The 20,787-nt window shown below is 44.7% G+C and overlaps 1 protein-coding gene across 11 annotated transcripts in view; it reads left to right on the top strand.

The window, feature by feature from the left end:
- Window positions 1-20,787, top strand: part of ndrg4 (NDRG family member 4) — a 192,462-nt gene that overhangs the window by 39,853 nt on the left and 131,822 nt on the right. For 7 of the 11 annotated variants that reach the window (XM_078544011.1, XM_078544010.1, XM_078544013.1 and 4 more), the window contains exon 3: window positions 7,412-7,456. The exons of 3 other annotated variants lie outside the window; for them this stretch is intronic. In XM_078544011.1, the coding sequence (XP_078400137.1) occupies window positions 7,412-7,456 (45 nt within the window). Of the gene's footprint in view, window positions 1-7,411; window positions 7,525-20,787 lie in introns of those variants that run through there. One more of the 11 variants, XM_078544017.1, reaches the window with a different exon arrangement.

Genomic DNA, 20,787 nt, shown 5'->3' with positions numbered 1-20,787 from the left:
TTTCCTGATTGTGTTGTAATGAGATCAAAGACTCATAGGGAAAACAAGAAAGGCAGTCAGCTCAAAGGCAAGAAGAAGATGTCGAAATCCAATTAGCTGGCACTGTGTTTGACAACATTATTCAGGAGGAAGGAATACTATACAATTCAGCTGAAGTGTTTAATTCAAGGAGGTTAATGGAGTTGCAGAAAAATGATTTGCAATGAAAGCAGTTATATCAGAAAGTTCACTCAGAAACAGAAACAAAATGTATTCCAGTATGTTATTACCTTCAGGGAGATATTTTAAGGAGAAAATGGAGGTTGAATCATGTCTCAGCAAATGAAAGCTGGAGGGAGGCGCATTAGATTGTTATTCCATTAGGAATTAAGAAAATACAGGAAAAGATACAGAGGGTTTTTTTGGCCATGATTGCATAGGGATGTAGTCAAATTCTGTAGAACCTATCATACATGTCAAGTAACAGGAAAACCACAAGCAGTGATTGAGCCGGCACCTTTAATTCCAATACCAGCATTTGAAGAACCTTTTACCAGGACCATGATTGAGTGTGTAGGACCCCTCCCTAAGACTAAAAGTGGAAATCAGTAATTACTGACAATAATGAATGTGTCTACCAGGTTTCCTGAAGTGATACCTTTTAAGAAATATTACAACTAAGAGGATTGTGGAGGAGTTAATTAATTATTTTTACAAGATATGGTTTACCTAAGGAAATACAATCAGATCAGGGGTCTAATTTCATGCCACAGCTTAAGGAAGTAATGAACAGTTGGGGGATAAAAGAGTTTAAGTCAACAGCTTATCATCCGGAGTCACAAGGAGCTTTAGAAGGATAGCATCAAACTTTAAAAACTATGATGAGTGCATACTGTCAGGATTACCCACATGATTGGGATACAGGAATTCCATTTTTGTTATTTGCTATTAGAGACGCTCCTAATGCATCAGTTGGTTTTAGCCTTTTTGAACTAGTTTATGGTCATGAGGTAAGGGGACCACTGAAATTGATTCATGAGAAATTGGTGGGTCAAAATTCAGAAACTATTCTCCTGGATTACATATCAAATTTCAGGGAAAGATTGAACAGAGCATGTGAGTTGGCTAGGGAACATTTAAAGACATTACAGCAAGTGATGAAGAGGAAGGCAGAAAAGAAAGCGAAAACTCGTAGCTTTGTTTCTGGAGAGAAAGTACTGGTTTTGTTACCAGTACTAGGTGATTTATTAAATGCAAGATTTAGTGGACCTTACAGGGTTGAAAATAAATTGAGTGAAGTAAATTTATTTAATGAATACTCCAGATAGAAGAATGAAGCAGAGGGTGTGTCATGTAAATATGCTTAAAAAGTACTTTGACAGGGAAGAGGAACAAAAAGAGGTATTAATGATGGTGGATGATGAGAAAGAGATAGAAGTGCAAGTTTCTGAAGTTGACTTTCCTCTAATCAAATTGTATAATGAGGGGGTGCTAGAAAATTTAAATGAAATATTGAGTTACCTTCCAAACAATTGTCAAAGTGATTTGGAAAAGCTGTTGCAGTCACACAAATCTATTTGTGGAAATAAGTTGGGAAAGCCAGATTTAGCTACACATGATGTCTCTACAGGTTTCACCTTCAATAAGGCAATATCCTTATAGATTAGATCCAGAAAAGTTATCACAAGTACAAAAAGGAATTGATTTCATGCTTCAAAATGATATCATTGAGTCTAGTTTCAGTAACTGGTATTCACCCATTGTCATGGTACCGAAACTGGATGGAACACAAAGACTGTGTGTGGAGTATCGAAAAGTGAATGCGGTGACAAAAGCGGATTCATATCCTATACCACGGTTGGAAGATTGCATTGAGAAAGTGGGACAATCAAAATTTATCACAAAGGTTAACTTGCTAAAAGGACATTGGCAGGTACCATTGTCGGAGAGAGCAAAGGAGATATCAGCTTTTGTAACACCAAGTGGACTATATCAATTTAACGTCATGCCATTTGGTATGAAGAATGCACCTGCGGCATTTCAAAGACTGACAAACAAAGTAATTGCAGGTCTAAGCAATTGTGTTGTTTATATTGATGATCTAATAGTTTTCAGTCAGATGTGGGAGGAGTATTTACAGCACTTGGAAGAATTATTTACTCGCCTACAAGATGCTAATTTGGTGATGAACTTGGCTAAAAGTGAATTTGCAAAAGCGCAAGTTACGTATCTAGGCCATACCATTGGACATGGTAAGGTGGCTCTGAGAGATGCAAAAGTCAAGGCTATCATGGATTTCCCAGTGCTTACAACAAAATGAGAAGTTTTGAGATTTCTGGGCATGAGTGGGTTTTACCAGAAATTTTACCAAATTTTTGCCGAGTTGTTGCTCGACTGACTGAACTATTAAAAAAGAACAAAAACTTTCAGTGGACACTGGAGTGTCAAAATTCATTTGATAATTTTAAAACAGTATTAACTACGACACTAGTTTTTGCAGTACCCAATTATGCCAAGCAATTTAAGTTGGCCGTTGATGCAAACGATATAGGCGTTGGGGCTGTACTGTTAAAAGAAGATGATAGTGGAATTCAGGGTATTTTTCACAGAAGCTGAATGTACAACAGAGAAGATATTCAATGATCAAAAAGGAGACTTTGGGTTTGGTGTTAGCATTTTGAAATTTATGTTGCAAACAGTTCATCAGAAATAATTGTTTATGCAGACCATAATCTTTTAAGTTTCTGGACAAATTTTGAGACAGAAGTGCAAGGCTTTTTAGGTGGAGTCTATTACAATCATTTAATCTACATATTATACATAATGCTGGAAGAGAAAATCTGTTCACAGTTGCATTATCAAGAGTTTGAAGCTTAAAGGAGAATTGGACATGTTTTTAAAAAAACCTGGACACTGAATTGGAGTGATTTATGTTGATTCTAAGGACTTGTGTATCTATATTGTTATGTTAATGCATGCATCTGGCAATGTAATAGGGAAATAAGTATAGGAGATAGTGTGAGATGGTTTTTTTTTTAAAATGACGCCAGGTTTTATTTTTCAATAGGAAGGAGGATGTCATGAAGAGATATTAATGTATATAATATTATTGGAAATTTTTTTACTAGAGGTTTAGTCTATGTGTATTAATTGAATTAAAGCCAGCTAGTCTGGGTGCTTTGACGTATATTTTGAGATATAAGCAGTAAGGTAAAGGGTGCATTTGCATTTTGTTGAATAAACCATTCAAAGACTGGGGGTGAAATCTTGCACCTAGCTAGGAGACGCCAAGCAGTCTTTATATGACTAATAAAATTGGTACTATGAAAGGGGTTCAAAGGGCCTGGCGATACAATGAAAATTTACATTCAAAGGAGAAGGCTGGGTATAACAGAAAGAGTTTGTGTGCGCAGGTCAGAGACATGTAAGATCTAAGCCTGTAAGCCTACCACTGTATCTGTGAAGGAACAAATTGAAAGGAACCTCATTTAGAATTTATAAGTTGAAAAATGCTTTGCCTGGTGTCTGTTTAAGCCTATTGGTTATTGTTGCCTTAATAGAGATTAATTTGGGAATTTGTTAAAAAAAGTTATGATAGTAATTTGTAGCCATGTGTATGTGTTTAATTTGTTGGAAATTAATAAATGTTTAATTTAGTTTGATATAAAAACCTCTCAAGAACTGGTGGCCTTATTCCTGAATTTAGAGCTGCAACTCAAAACATACCTATTGAAAATATAGGTTATGACAGTTGTTTAAAGTTTCCCTCTGGGATTTAAAATAACTCAGCCTTTACAAACTGCTGTGTCATTAAAAACATGCCACATTCAGACAGCTAGATGTTCATCTCCGGTGGTGGCTTAGAATATGCATTATTGGATTGGACCCCCACACAGCACCTCATTTTCAGTTTCATTGCTGTCAGTGGAATTAAATATCAACTGTTGCGTATGATGGGCAGTTAATTTGGTATCACCCATTTTACGCCATGGCCCAAGGAGAATTTTTCTCCCTAACTATGTTTGTAAGATTAAGAAACACTCACTTTTCTGATTTGCTCAAAGTTAGAAACGAGTTTGCTACTACCTACTTCTGTATTTTTCTTAACATTTCTGTCATATTTCCAATCTATTGCAAACAATGCTATGGGGAATTCATAGTGTTCTTCAATGCATTTAATGTTTCTTCTGTTTTTTATTTTCCTTTTCTGCAGAAAAGCCTGATCCACCTTGAAACTTTTCTTGTTGTTCTGGCTATACTTTTGTAAATGAGTGCAATGATATATTGCTATTTTTGGCTTTCAATACCACATCAAATCTGACTATAAAATGATCGCAAGCACACACTTCTATGTTACTAATCAGCTGTACTAAATGCTAAAATAAAAACAGAAAATGCTGGCAATACCCAGAAAGCCAGGCAGCAACTCTGCCTGGGAAGCAGAGTTAATATTTCAGGTTGATATGAAACTTGGAAGTATTGTGAACTGTGAGGAGGATAGTGTAGAACTTCAAAAGGTTGAGATTGTGGTGGAGGCAGGTTCAATCGGCGCAGGATCAATCGAAGCATTCAAAAGGGAATTAGACTGTAACTTGAAAAGGAAGAATATGCAGGGTTACCAGTTCACTTAGTGCCAATCATACAGCCAGTGCAGACACGCTGGGCCAAATGGCCTCCTTCTGCACTGTAATAAACCTGTGATTCAATGACCTTCCATTTTCTGTTTTTATTTCAGATTTCCAGCATCCGCAGTATTTTGCTTCTATGCTAAATGCTAAACCTGTTACAGCATCTAGAAAGACATTTAGTAGCACATCTCTCAAACATGCCAAACCATTGCATGTACAATCAATTATCTGGAATTGCAGTTGATTTGGCATAGGTAAACAAAAGACAGATATTTTGTTAATGACATGATAGTGATGTTGACACTAGGGCCCCGATATTGATGGGCCGGCTGTTCGTGCGGAAGGGGTGCAGTTTCAGACAACAGACAGTGCATCTTTTCTTTTCAACAGGTTCCCAGCCATGAAATAAGCCCGATTGACGGGCATGGCTCCTTGTTGGTTGGGGAGCATTCTGAAGGAGCCTGTAGCCAGAAAAGCAGGTAAAGAACCTGCTGCTGTGTTAGTGGGATTGTGTGGAAGACAGTTTCTGAATCTTTAGAGGGGAACCAATGCCCAATCAACATCCTGGGGGGATACCATTGACCAGCAAGTGAACTGGTCTAACCATACAAATACTGTGGCTACAAGAGCAGGTCAGAGGCTAGGAATCCTGAGGTGAGTAACTCACCTCTTGACTCCCCAAAGTCTGTCCGCCATCTACACGGCACAGGTCAGGAGTGTGATGGCATACTCTCCACTTGTCTAATGAGTGCAGCTCCAATAACACTCAAGAAGCTTGACACCATCCAGGATAAAGCAGCCCGCTTGATTGGCACCCCATCCACAAACATTCACTCCCTCCACCACCAATGCACAGTGGCAGCAGTATACACCATCTACAAGATGCACTGCAGGAACGCACTAAGGCTCTTCAGGCAGCACCCTCCAAACCCAGGACTGCTACTATGTAGAAGGACAAGGACAGCAGACACATGGGAACACAGCAACTTGGATGTTCCCCTCCAAGCCACACACCATCCTGACTTGGAAATATATTGCTGTCCCTTCACTGTCGCGGGGCCCAAATCTTGGAACTCCCTCCCTAAAAGCACTGTGGGTGTATCTACACCACATGGACTGCAGCAGTTCAAGAAGGTAGCTCACCACCACCTTCTGGAGGGCAATTAGGGATGGGCAATAAATGCTGGCCTAGTCAGCGACACCCACGTCCCATGTATGAAAAAAATCCCCTATTCCCAAGAGGTGGGGTGGATGTGAGGAGGTTCCAATGACTGGATGGACTCCAATGGCAGGGGTGGTGCTCCGATGGCAAGGAAGAAGGTAACTTGGTGAGTTGGGTGTAAGCACTCCTGCTCTACTGGTCCACAAGCAATACTGTAAAGGCCCCAACCCTGACTCTGTTAGATCAGGAATTAGGCAAATAGGAGGTGGGTTGGGTTTGAGATTTAAAAATTCTTACGTCTCACCTGACCGCAACCCAAGTGTTTTGGGATTAAAATTATCCCCTAGTTCTTTGCTTCATTGTGGTGTTGAGAAGCAGTTACTAGTTACCTCTATGAAATATCTTTCTTCCTTTTGCTTATCCATGGTCTGACCAATTTAACCTTGGGTTGTAGAAGCCACCCTTGATTTTGTGTACAAGGATATGGTTCAATGCAATGACACTGTCCAGGGAGATTCACAGGCAGAATTAAGATGTGAAGTTTCTCCAGTGATATTTATTATTTGACAACGGACAAGGTTAGCAAATAATAAAACTGTCGCACCCTTTATTGAGCAAAGGAGATTACTGTAATCCTGATTTTCTATATGGATAATCAGAGATCTGCGGCTAGAAGATACAAGAAACCGAGGCACCCGTGAGAAAACTGACATAAAAATACATAGAGCTTTTAAAGCCTTTATTTATTTGCAGTGGCCCGGTGACAATAGTATTTTTAAATAGTTCAAATTAAAAGCCTTGTGTATAATGTGCATCAAAATTTAAATGTGTCAGTGACATAAAAAATAATCTGTCATGCTTTTCTAATTAGAAGCATAGAAAGAAGCCATTCAATCATGGAAAGAGCTATCCAAATAGCCCTGCTCCCTGCTCTTTCCTTATAGTCCTGCAATTTTTTTCCTTTTCAGGTATATACCCAATTCTTTCTTGAAAGTCACTATTGAACCTGGTTCCACCAATCTTTCAGGCAGTGAATCCAGACCACAACTGTCTGCATTAAAAAAATTTCTTCATCATGCCACTGGTTCTTTTGCCAATATCTTAAATCTGTGTCCTTTGGTTACCAACTCCCCTGCCACTGGAAACAGTTTCTCCTTATTTACTCTTATCAAAATCCTTCATAAATTTGAGCATCTCAATTAAATCTCCCCTTAACCTTCTCTGATCTAATTGGATAATGATCAAGAAATACTTCACTATCCGCTTATTCTAATTAGTGGTGAGATAATTTGAACCATTCAAAAACGATTTTACTGCTATCCACTTACTTCCTGTCTTACCACAACAGTGGCTCGCTGAGCAACATATGGCTGCTTAGCTCTACTAAAATGATTGCCTTACTGGTGATTAAGAAACTTGGAATAAAACTCTGAGAACCCACGCTGACTGTGTTATATGCTGATCTCTGACTCTGGTTTATGGCTGATCCCCCTACTAGGTGATTAGGCTGATGATCCCCCAACTGTGTGGTTAGGCTGCATCTGTATTTTCTTCCTGTTTACTGTTAGAATTTAAAACATCACAGCTAATGAATATCTTCCGTTGTTGCTTCATATGAAGTTCTTTCTCTTTCTCTTTGTAGGAGAATTGCGATATGTTCCTGCCCCCCATGGACTCAGACTGGCAGGTACTGTGCACCAGCTCTTTTTGACTTTGTACAACTAGAGAAGAGCCTTGAATTCTGCTGGGATCAGGGTAATTTCTGGGGACAGAATCTGTGTGTCTGGTGCTGTGTGAGCCACGTCGGAAATTCTTTATGGTCTTCCTGCTGTCCTAATTTAAAATGTACACTTTAAGCCTACATTCAAAATATATTTTCTCCCACTGGTTAAGTTTGCTCTTGCCAGCACCACACCTCAGGTAAAGAGGGGAAGCAGACAGTGCTTCACACCACTGCTACGGTAAGAAAATTATTTGCCAATGCCATTATGTACCTGGGCAATCTGCAGATCCACGCTGGGGTAACCAGGCTTCGTGATTCTCTCATCACAGCAAATGATTACCTCTGCCTGCTGACTTTTCATCCAAGAACAATACAGACCAGGAGCAAATTGTAGACAAAACCTACATTGCAGCACCCCATGACACAGTGCCGTGCTCCCAAGAGTTGTACTTCAAAGGATGGGAAGAAAGATGCGAAATATCTGGCATCCTTGTGAAAGATAGTTGAGTGGCCAGGAGTTAAGTGCGAATGTGATCAATGGATCAGAGAGAGGTCTCATGGAGGAAATGAGCCTGGTGAGGTTGGGGGAAAAAATTGGGAACAGTACAGGATCGGGATTAGGGTGGGGGAAGATGAGGAAGCAGTGGCACATAACACAGTTGTATAGTTAGTCTCGATTGTTGAAAAAAGAAATCCATAAGCTCCTCACACTTGGCAGTGAAGATAGAGGGGCAGGAGTACAACAGTCTTTGAAAAAAAGACAATTGTCCCCACAGTGATCATTAGGTTCGGATTAGCTATGGAAAAAGACAAGGAGCAAACTAGAGTAAAAATACTTAATTGGAGATGGCCAATTTCATTGGGTTGAGAATGGATCTATCTGGGGTAAATTGGAATCAAAGATTGGCAGGCAAAAATGTAATTGGACATTGGGCTGTCTTCAAAGAGGAGCTGGTTTGAGTACAGTTGAGGTACATTCCAATGAGGGAGAAAGATAGGACAATGAAAGCCAGAACCCCCTGGATGTTGAAAGAGATAGAGAGCAGGATGAAGCGGAAAAAGGAGTATGACAGATGTCAGGTGGTTGATGCAAGTGAGAATCGGGCTGAATGTAGAACATTGAGGGGAAGTGAAATGAGAGGCAAGGAGAGAATATGAGAATAGACCGGTAGCTAATGTAAAATGTAACCCAAATGCCTATAAGTATGTAAATAGTAGACAAGTAGTAAGTAGTAGTTGGGTCGATAAGGGACTGAAAAGGAGATTTACGCTTGGATGCAGAGGGCATGGTTGAGGTGTTAAATGAATACGTTGCAATTGTCTCTACTAAGGAAGAAGATGCTACCAAAATCACAGTGAAAGATCATATAGTTGAGATAGTGGATGGTCTAAACATGGATAAAGGGGAGGTACCAGAAAGACTGGATGCACTTAAAGTAGTTGTGTCATCAGGTCCAGATGGGATGCATGCCAGGATGCTGAGGGAAGTAAGTCTGCAAATTGCCATAATCTTCCAATCCTCTTTGGATTCGGGGAGGGGTGTTGCCAGAGAACTGGAGAATTGCAAATGTTACACCCTTGTTCAGAAAAGTGTGCAAGGATAAATGCAGCATCTATAGGCCAGTCATGGTGGTATGGAAATTTTAGAAATAAAGGCCCAGATCTTAAGGTCTCTGGATCATTGGAGACCGGATATACCCCCAACCCTGCGGAAGTCCCAATGCATTGACTCCATGGTGATTGACTGTGAATTTTGAACTTGCAACAGAAAAATTCCCCTGCTCCCTGGCCACCTTCAAAAAAATCTTGAGTTAGAATCGGAGATTTTGGACAGTCCCAATTTACTTACCTGGGTAGTTACCCAGAAAACTTTAGACAGAAAAACCCTTGCCTAACTCCTGCGTAATTATACATCTGACCCCCTGACTCCCCTCCCTCTGACCCCCACAAGCCAACCTGACCAGCTCCAGCACCACCCAGACCGTCCCCTGACAACCCCCCCCACCGACTACCCCTTCTGACCCGACCTGACCTGACCTGACTAACCCTCGCCACCCGACTCCCTGCCCTGACCCAACTTGACTATCTCCTGGCCCAACTACCCAGCTCAACCCATTCTGCCCAACTCAACCACCCCACCCAACTGCTGCCCTATTCCCCCCATAGTTACCCTCATACCCCCTCACATGCCCATCCACCCGCTCATTACCGCACACTCAGAAGCTTGGGGATCTTTAAATATGGAAGCTAGTGCCATTCCTGCGCTGAGAGTTCTGCAGGACCCTTCGTCGGAAATCGAAGCTTTTTTGATGTATCCAGGTAAATGATTAGTTTTCTGTTTGATCAGTTGGACAAAGGGGTTCCGACTCTGATTGGAAGTTTTGGGTCAATAATTCACAATAAATCTAGGAGTCACTTGGACAAGTGTAGATTAAATAAGGAAAGCCAGCACAGATTTGTTAAAGGCAAACAATGTTTAACTAACTTATTTCATCAAAAAACTCAAGTAACAGAGGGTTGATGATGGCAATGTGGTTGATATAGTGTATACTGACTTCCAAAAGGCTTTTAAAAAATTTATTTACGGGATGTGGCATCTCAGGCTAGGCTGGGATTTATTGCCCATCCCTATTTGCCCTCGAGAAGGTGATGGTGAGCTGCCTTCTTGAACCACTGCAGTCCCTGTGGTGTAGGTACAGCCAGAGTGCTATCAGGGAGGGAGTTCCAAGATCTTGACCCAGAGGCAGTGAAGGAATGGCAATATATTTCCAAGTCAGGATGGTGAGTGGCTTGGAGGGGAACTTCCAGGTTGTGGTGTTCCCATGTGTCTGCTGCCCTAGTCCTTCTAGATGGTAGTAGTCCGTGAGTTTGGAAGGTGCTGTCTAAGGAGCCTTGGTGAGTTTCTGCAACGCATCTTGTAGATAGTACACAATGCTGCCACTGTGCGTAGGTGGTAGAGGGAGTGAATGTTTGTGGAAGTGGTGCCAATCAAGTGGGCTGCTTTGTCCTGGATGGTGTCAAGCTTCTTGAGTGTTGTTGGAGCTGTGCTCACCCAGGCAATTGGAGAGTATTCCATCACACTCCTGAGTTGTGCCTTGTAGATTGTGGGCAGGCTATGGGGAATTAGGAGGTGGGTTACTCGCCACAGGATTCCTAGCTTCTGACCTGCTCTTGTAGCCGCAGTATTCATATGGCTAGTCCAGTTCAGTTTCTGGTGAATGGTAACCCCCAAGATGTTGAGAGTGGGGAATTCAGCGATGGTAATGCCACTGAATGTCAAGGGGCAATGGATATTGGACCTGGACCTGGACCTGGATACTGTCCAGATCTTGCTGCATTTGGACATGGATTGCTTCAGTATCTGAGGAATCGCAAATGGTGCTGAATGTTGTGCAATCATCAGCAAACATCCCCACCTTTGACCTTATGGGATGAAGGTCATTGATGAAGCAGCTGAAGACGTTTGGGCCTAGGACACTACCCTGAGGAACTCCTGCAGTGATGCCCTGGTGTCTGAGATGATTGACCTCATATAACTACACCATCTTCCTTTGTGCTGGTTATGACTCCAACCAGCTTCAAGTTTTCCCCCTGATTCCCATTGACTCCAGTTTTGCTAGGGCTCCTTGGTGCCATACGTGGTCAAATGATGCCTTGATGTCAAGGACAGTCACTCTCACCTCACCTCTGGAGTTCAACTCTTTATCCATGTTTGAACCAAGGCTGTAATGATGTCAAAAGCTGAGTGACGCTGACGGCACCCAAACTGAGCAGGTTATTGCTAAGCAAGTGCAGTTTGATAGCACTGTTGATAACCCCTTCCATCACTTTACTGATGATGGACAGTAGACAGATGGTGTGGTAATTGGTGGATTGGATTTGTCCTGCTTTTTGTCTACAGGGCACATCTGGGCAATTTTCTACATTGCTGGGTAGATGCCAGTGTTGTAGCTGTACTGCAACAGCTTAGCTAGGGGTATGGCAAGTTCTGGAGCACAAGTCTTCAGTACTATTGCCGTAATATTGTCAGGGCCCATAGCCTTTGCAATATCCAGTGCCTTCAGCCGTTTCTTGACATCACGTGCAGTGAATCAAATTGGCTGAAGGCTGGCACCGATGATGCTGGGGACCTCCGGAGGAGGCCAAGATTGATCATCCACTCGGCACTTCTGGCTGTAGATTGTTGCAAATGCTTCAGCCTTATCATTTGTGCTGATGTGCTGGGCTCCTCCATCATTGAGGAAGGGGATGTTTGTTTCTGGAGCCTTCTCCTCCAGTGAGTTGTTTAATTGTCCACCACCATTCACAAGTGGATGTGGCAGGACTGCAGAGCTTAGATCTGATCCGTTGGTTGTGGAATTGCTTAGCTCTGTCTATCACTTGCTGCTTATACTGTTTGGCACGTATGTAGTCCTGTGTTGTGGCTTCACCAGGTTGACACCTCATTTTTAAGTATGCCTGGAGCTGCTCCTGGCATGCCCTCCTGCACTCTTCTTTGAACCATGGTTGATCCCCTGGCTTGGTGGTAATGGTAGAGTGGGATGACATGACGGGCCATGAGGTTAGAGATTGTGGTCGAGTACAATTTTGCTGCTGCTGATGGCCCACAGCTTTAATTGCGAGATCTGTTTGAAATCTATCCCATTTAGTACAGCACTATGGAGGGTATCCTCAATGTGCAGATGGGACTTCGTCTCCACAAGGACTGGGTATTGGTCACTCCACCAATACTGTCATTGGCAGATGCATCTGCGGCAAGCAGGTTGGTGAGGATGAGGTCGAATATGTTTTTCCCTCTTGTTGGTTCCCTCACCAGCTCCCGCAGATCCCGTCTAGCAGCTATGTCCTTTAGGACTCGGCCAGTTCGGTCTGTGGGGATGCTTCTGAGACACTCTTGGTGATGGACATTGAAGCCCCCAACCCAGAGTACGTTCTGTTTCCTTGCCATCCTCCGTGCTTCCTCCAAGCGGTGTTCAACATTAAGGAGTACTGATTCACTGAGTACTGAGTAGCTGAGGGTGTTGTGGTGGTACGTGGTAATCAGCAGGAGGTTTCCTTGTCCATGTTTGACCTGATGCCATAAGACTTCATGGGGGCTGGAGATGATGTTGACGAATCCCAGGGCAGCTCCCTTCCGACTATATGCCACTGTGCTGCCACCTCTGCTGTCGTGTCGGTGGGGTAGGACATACCCATGGATGGTGATGGTGGTGTCTGGGACGTTATCTGTAAGATAAAGTGCAAAGTTGAAGCTCATCAAATAACAATGACAGGAAGCAGAAAGTAGTGGTGAACAGTTTTTTTTTGGACTGGGAGAATGTGTTTATTGGGATTCACAGGGGTTGGTAGCGGGACCACTGCTTTTTGAAATATACATGAATGATTTGGACTTGGGCACAATTTCTAAATTTGCATAGCACAAAACTTGCAAGTGCAGTGAACATTGAGGAGAATGGTGAAAGACTTCGAGAGGAAACAGGCTGAATGAATGGGCAGACATATGGCCAGGGGGTACGGAACACCTTTAAGGTGGTATTGAAGGACAGTGAAGGTCGTTCACCCATGGGCCGTGCTTTCTTCATTAAGTGAATCCTTTTGGAGTCATGTGGATTTGAAGCTGCAGAGGTCTACTGTCTGCAGGACTTCCCCAGCGCTGGATACTTAGATGTGACCTTCAAGAATGTTGCTGCCTGTGTCAAGTTCCTGAAGGTGTTCAAAGAGAAGAGAGACCAGCCACAGATGACAATTCTCATGGTAGAGCCACTCTTTGCTCTGCTGTCGCAAAGGGGCCGTGTGATTACTGTGCACCTCTACAACCCCCATGTCCTTGTTGCCGATGTGCTCACCTTCCTCGCCAGGTATGTCAACAAGGTTGGGAACTGCACCGAGGTCAAAGACGCCTTCGGGATTTGGACCAACAAGCACCAGGTCAAGGTCACACTGAAGATAAGGGAGCAATCCCCCACTCTCCTTCCAGCTTCGCTGTCAGGGGAAGCTGTGGTTACCATGTCTACACTGGGCAGCCCAAACTTTGTCATTGATGCGGCAAATCTGGTCATGTGGCAGCCAACTGCAGCGCCGTCCTCTGCAAGAATTGCAAGCAGGAAGGGCACCAGACAAAGAACTGCAAACAGACTAACTGCTGCAACCTGTGTGGTGAGGCAGGCCACCTCTACAAGACCTGCCCGAATCTATGCCTCGCTTAAGCACAAGTGGCCATAGCCAATGAGGGGGAAGCAGATGAAATGGTCAGTGTCAATACTACCAAGGACACTTGCAACCCCCCCACCCACCAAGGCCTCCAGCGAGCACAATAGGACAAAGGAGGACACAGAGAGAGAGACAAGACGAAGGAAAAGATTGAGGCAGCAGACTGCACTGCCCCCTGAACCTCCCACTCCTCAGCAGAGCGAACCAATGGAGGAGGAACCAGCAGCCAATCAGCTGGGGGAGTGGCAGCTGGTGAAGAGGACCAAAAAGAAGAAGGGGCTAAGAAGGGACCAAACCACTTCGCAGACGAATGGCAAGAGGCGACTCCCATCCGACATGGATGACAAGTGCTGCTGCTCTTCGGACGAAGAAGGGCAAAGGCGGCCTCTACAGAAGAAGGGGCAAAGCTCTAAGGAGCTGAAGGAGGAGACAACCAAGCTCCAGAACATTGGAGACAATGAAGAGACCAGCGTACCCCAGCCCCCGAAAGCTGGGAGCAGTGAAGCGCTCAGAGCACCCCAGCTCCAGGAAGCCGGGAGCAGCAACGCCCCAGAGGGGGAGTGGATTGGAGAGACTTCTCCAACAGAGAACAATTCAAACCTCGCCCCTTGCACGAACCCCCCCGATTCCACCTGAGTGGAACATCTCCAGTGGGGCGGTTCAGGACGGTTTCCTCAACCCATCCAAAGTGAGACAATTTGCAAACACTATGGGTATGCAGAAACAGATCAAAGGACTGGACTCTCAAAGACAACATGTTTGGTAAGCAACAAAATGCTTTAAAAATGGGGATAAAGATTGTATCCATTAACGTGCGTAGCATTAAATCTACTATGCAATGTGTTGCGATCTTGGATTACCTTTCCAAGGTCAAAGCAGACATGCTGTTTCTGCAGGAGTGTGCAATACCGCACCTCAGCTCCTACAGGCAATGGTCACGACAGTGGTCCCATGGGTCATCGATCTGGTCGGGAGGAAACTACTCACGTTCCTCCGGCCTGGGTATTCTGCTACAGAGAGGCAACTTCACCCTCTCCGAGGTCAAGGAGGTGGTGGGCGGGTGCCTCCTCATAGCAGACGTATTACACAAGAATGCTCCACTCCGGTTAATTAACGTGTATGCCCCAGTTCAAAACAGCGAGTGGCTGGCAGTCCTTCAGCAACTTCCACTGCTGCTGGTGACTTCCAGGTCAGTCATCCTGGGCAGTGACTTTAACTGCATCATCGATGCGGCTGGACGATCCGGCAGGGCCGACAGCAGACTGGACGTCATGTCCAGATTCCTGATGGAAACAGTAAAAGATGCCAAGCTGCACAATGTCTTCAGCAACCCTGCAGATGGAGCGCAGCGTAGATACACCTGGTCGCGGCCAGATGGGTCCATCTGTTCCAGGATAGACTTCCTGTTTGTGTCCCATATGTTCACAGTCAGATCCACCAATGTCAAGCCAGTATTCTTCTCTGGCCACTGCCTCCTACTAGCTGACTGTCACTTACAGGAAGACCAGAGGGTTGGCAGGAGGACATGGAAGCTGAACGTGAAACTGCTGACTGCAGAGAACATTGAGGAACTCAAGAGATTACAAAGGTTGGAGAACTGTGAAACCCCTCTTTGAGTCCCTGACACACTGGTGGGAAGCGATCAAGGAGAACATCAAGAGGCTTTTCATCCTCAAAAGTATCTAGAAAGCTAGAAAGGAACAGAGGGAAATGTCACGACTCCAGAAAAACATGCAGAGCCTGCTTCAGTTGCAGTAGATGGGGGTGGATGTCAAGGAGGATCTCCAAGAGGTGAAGAGCCAGCAAGCCTCACTCTTTGCCACGGAGGCCTCCAAGATCATCTTCCGGCCCAGAGTCTGCTCCGTGGAGCAGGATGAGATGTGCTCACATTTCTTCTTCCAAAAGGTACACAGAGAGAGCTCTGTGATGAGCAGCCTGAAGGAAGAAGACGGCTCAGTAAAGTCATCACAGTCTGACATTTTGAGGATCAGCAAATCCTTTAATGCTGGATTGTATGACATGACAGCACAGCCTCCCAGTCCTTCCTGTCCTTTATCACAGACGTCTTAGACGACAGTATGCGGGAGAGTCTGGACAAACCGCTAACTCCTGACGAACTGACTAAGGCCCTTGAGTCCTTCGAGAAGACTAAAACTCCCTGAAGCGACGGCTTACCGGCTGAGTTGTTTTCAGCTCTGTGGGACAGGATTGGCCCAGACCTGCTAGAAGTGTACGAGAGTATGCTTCTGGCCAGCAGCATATCAGAATTCATGAGGAAAGGCATCATCACCCTCATCTACAAGTAGAAGGCAGAAAGGGAGGAAATCAGAAATTGGCGACCCATCTCACTGTTGAATGTGGACTGTAAGGTTCTGTCCAAGATCATCACCAATTGGGTCTGCTCTGGAGTTGGTTATCAATCCTGACCAGACCTGTGCTGTACCCAGCAGGAAGATCTCTGATAGCCTTGTGCTACTCAGGGATACGATTGCCTATGAACAGGACAGGGATGTGGACACCTGCCTCATCAGCCTGGACCAGGAGAAGGCCTTTGACAGAGTATCTCACACCTACATGGTGGATGTGCTCTCCAAAATGGGGTTTGGGGAGGGAATCCGCAACTGGATCCAACTGCTCTACACAAACATCAGTAGTGTGGTTTCAATCAATGGGTGGGAATCAGAAAGCTTTCCAATTAAATCTGAAGTCAGGCAGGCCTGCCCCCTCTCCCCTGTCCTGTTTGTGTATAGAACTCTTTGCTGAGTCCATCAGGAAGGATCCGGGCATAAGAGGAGTGATGATCCCAGGCAGTGGAGGCACTCAGGTCAAAGCCTCCTTGTACATGGACGATGTCACCATCTTCTGCTTGGATCCGCTGTTTGTGCGCAGACTGATCAACATCTGCGACCAGTGTGAACTGGTTCAGAGGGACCAGGGCATGCATTAGGAATTGGAAGGAGTGAGCTGCTATGATGGAAAGAAAACTGGGCATGTGGGAGCGACGCTCCCTCTCCATTGCGGGTAAGAACCTGGTCATCAGGCGTGAGGCACTCTCGGTGTTGTCTGGTCCATTCCTCACTCCTGCGTGGTGGCGATCACCCAAGCCATCTTTCACTTTATCTGGAGGTCAAAAATTGATCGTGTTCGCAGGGACACAATGTATAAGCCTCTAGATAAAGGGGGAAGAAACATGCCTAACATTCCCCTCATCCTGCTGGCCACCTTTGTGTGTGGCTGCATCAAGCTGCGCGTAGACCCTCGGTACACAAACACCAAGTGTCACTATGAGGTTCTACCTGTACCCAGTGTTGCAAATGATGGATCTAGCCACGCTGCAGCAGAACACTCCAAGTAGTTGGACCGTGCCGTACCACCTATCCACCGTGGAAGAATTTATGCAGAGAAACACTTTTGACCACAAGTCCATCGGCAGTGGTCAGCATGTAACGTCCTTGAAGCCCTGCGAGAAAAGGAGATGGTGGATCCTGTTGGATAGTTCCCCAAGCAGACTGTTAAAGTCATTTGGCAACATGCCTCATCGCCACAACTTTCCAACAAGCACCAAGACATAGCTTAGCTGGTGGTGAGAAAGGCCCTCTCTGTCAGATCCTTCCTACATACCAGGAGTCTCACCATCTCTGCATGCTGCCCTTGAGGTGGCTGTGATGGGGAAGAGACTGTTGTTCACCTCCTTGTGGAAAGTGCCTTTGCAAAGAAAGTCTGGAGAGAGATGCAGTGGATTTTGTCGAGGTTCATCCCGAGCTGTTTTGGGACACAGGACTCTGTGCTCTATGAGCTGTTCCTAGGCACACACACCGAGACAAACATAAAATGCAGCTGGAGGATCATCAATTCGGTGAAAGACACTCTTTGGTCTGCCCGAAACTTGTTGGTCTTCCAGTGCAAAGAGTTGTCCCTGACCGAGTGTTGCAGACTGGCACATTCCAAGGTAAAGGACTACGTGATGAGGGACACACTAAAGCTTGGGTCAGCCATGCAAAGGCGCAGTGGGGAAGGGTCATGGTCTAAGACCTTCCTGCTGCAGTGCACTGAGGGGCTGGGAACTGTATAGACCCCTCGGGTTGTATGACTCAGAAGGAATGCATGCAGGGAAAAGTGCACGTGTCACAATTGTATTGAAGCACCCCAGAGTGCAATATGATCTATGTAGGTAAGTGGAATACCATTGCACTGTCTGACTGTCTATAAGGACCATGTTGCGATGTCAGTAATGGTCATTCATTGTATTGAAGCACCTCATGATCTATGTGGAAAAGTTGAATCTGATTTCACTTTTTGTGGTAGCCATTTTGAAATGTTTTGTAATGTTCTTTCAGATATTTTAGGAATAAAGTATATTTTTCCAAAAAAGAAAAATAAGGCATTGAGGATCCTGAACTTTATAGCCAAAGGCATAGAGTACAAAAACAAGAAAGTTATGACAAACCTTTATAAAACACTGGTTTGGTCTCAGCCAGAGTATTGTGTCCAACTCTAGGAACCGCACTTTAGAAAGAATGTAAAGGCCTTAAAAGGAAAAGATTCACAAGAATGCAGGGATGATGAAGTTCACTTATGTAGATAGATTGTAGAAGCTGGGGTTGTTCTCAGAGCTGAAAATCTTGAGAAGAGATTTGACAGAGGTGTTCAAAATCAAAAAAGTTCTCACAGATCAGAAGAAACTGTTCCCATTTATGGAAGGGCCTGTAACCAGAGTACACAGAGCTAAGGTGATTGGCAAAAGAACGAAAGGCAACATGAGAAAAAACTTTTTTATGCAGCAAGTGGTTATGATCTGCAATGCAGTGCCTGAAAGGGTGGTGAAGGCAGATTCAATTGTGGCTTTCAAAGCAGAATTAGTAAGTACTTAAAGGGAAAGAATTTGCAGGGCTACAGGGAAAGGACAGGAGGCAGGACTAGCTGGATTGCTTTTGGAGAGAGCCAGCATGGACTTGATGGGCTGAATGATCTCCTTCTTTGCTGTAACCATTCCATGATCCTCCAGGATAATCCTGGAATAAGAGGAAGATTTGACTGCTTTCTTTGTCCAGACAGTTAAAATTATTTTCCAACTGTTTTATCTGATTTCACACCAGCTCCACATTGCAGATGAGGCAAGAAGTTGTGGAGGAAGACACATGCCTCCTGTTTCTCTCTCTATCTTGCCTGATTCTCTCATTCCTGCACTCAGTAAAAGTCATTTCACCTTCTCCCATAATCAGGATAAGTATTTTTAACCTGCTACCCCACCCCCTCCCAACATGATTAAACAGAAGACCTTGGGCTAGATTTTTGACCACCATCAAGGTTGGGATTGGAGGCGAGTGGTCCGAAAAATAGCATTACCAATTGGCAAAAGCAAAATACTGCGGATGCTGGAAATCTGAAACTGAAACAAAAACAAAAATTGATGGAAAAACTCAGCCGGTCTGACAGCATCTGTGGGGAGAAAGACAAAGTTAACGTTTCGACTCTTCTTCAGAACCAAAAAAGAAGTAAAAATGTGGTGAAATATATACTGTTAAAGGGGATTGGGACAGATGAAGCTGGATAGAAGGCCAGTGATAGGTGGAGGCAAAGGACAGATTGCAAAATATGTCATAAACAGAAGGTCGAAGGGGTATTGATGGTGGCGATATTGACTAAAAGAGATGCTAATGGTGACATTAAGAGTAGAAAGCAGAATGAGCAAGTTGGGGGAGGGGACGGTGTGGGAAAGAAGATTGAAATGGGCTAAAAGGTGGGGATAAAACAATGAATGGAAATAAATTTAAAAATTAATAATAATAAAAATAAGTGGGAAAAAATATATATATAAATTAAAAAATAAGTATTTGAAAAAAGGACATCAAAAAGGGGTGAGGATGGAGGAGAGAGTTCATGATCTGAAGTTGTTGAACTCAATGTTAAGTCTGGAAGGCTGTAAAATGCCTAATCGGAAGATTAGGTGCTGTTCCTCCAGTTTGCAGCCGGCCAAGGACGGACATGTGGGCGTGAGAGCAGGGTGGTGTGTTGAAATGGCAAGCGACAGGAAGGTCCGGGTCATGCTTGCGGACAGACCGAAGGTGTTCCACAAAGCGGTCACCCAGTCAGCGTTTGGTCTCTCCATTGTAGAGGAGACTGCATTGGAAGCAGCGAATGCGGTGGACCAAATTGAGGGAAGTGCAAGTGAAGTACTGCTTCACTTGAAAGGAGTGTTTGAGTCCTTGGGCAGTGAGGAGGGGGGAAGTAAAGGGGCAGGTGTTGCACTTTCTGCGATTGCATGGGAAGGTGCTGTGGGAGGAGGTTGAGGTGTTGGGGATGATGGGGGAGTGGACCAGGGTGTCCCGGAGGGAACGGTCCCTATGGAATGCTGACGGGGGTGGGGGGGGGCTGCGGGTGAACAGAAGATGTGTTTGGTGGTGGCATCATGCTGGAGTTGGCGGAAATGGCGGAGGATGATCCTTTGAATGTGAAGGCTGGTGGGGTGAAAAGTGAGGACAAGGGGGACCTATCATTGTTCTGGGAGGGAGAAGAAGATGTGAGGGAAGAGGCACGGGAAATGGGCCAGACACAATTGAGGGCCCTGTCAATCACCGTGGTTAAGGAAGAAGGGAGACATGTCAGAGGGATTGGACGTCCATAGTGAAGAGGAGTGGTTGGGGCCAGGGAACTGGAAATTGTTGATATGATGTAGGGCATCAGAGGAATCGCGGATGTAGGTGGGAAGAGGCTGGACAAGGGGAGAGAGAACGGAGCCAGTCTCTTCCCACCTACATCCACGATCTCTCTGATGCCCTACATCATATCAACAATTTCCAGTTCCCTGCCCCCAGCCGCCTCCTCTTCAACATTATCATCCAATCCCTCTACACTGCCATCCCCCACCAGGATGGTCTGAGGGCTCTCCGCTTCTTCGTTGAACAAAGGCCCGAACAATCCCCATCCACCACCATTCTCCTCCACCTGGCTGAAATTGTTCTCTCACTGAACAATTTCTCCTTAAACTCATCTCACTTCCTCCAAATAAAAGGTATGGCTACGGGTACCCGCATGGGCCACAGTTATGCCTGTCTCTTTATGGGGTATGTGGAACATTCCTTGTT

Source organism: Cetorhinus maximus, chromosome 6 (genome assembly GCF_964194155.1).
Source record: "Cetorhinus maximus chromosome 6, sCetMax3.hap1.1, whole genome shotgun sequence".
NCBI classification, from domain to species: Eukaryota; Metazoa; Chordata; class Chondrichthyes; order Lamniformes; family Cetorhinidae; genus Cetorhinus; species Cetorhinus maximus.
The sequence above is the reverse complement of the archived record's forward strand: the minus strand, read 5'-3'. Positions and strand labels throughout refer to the sequence as shown.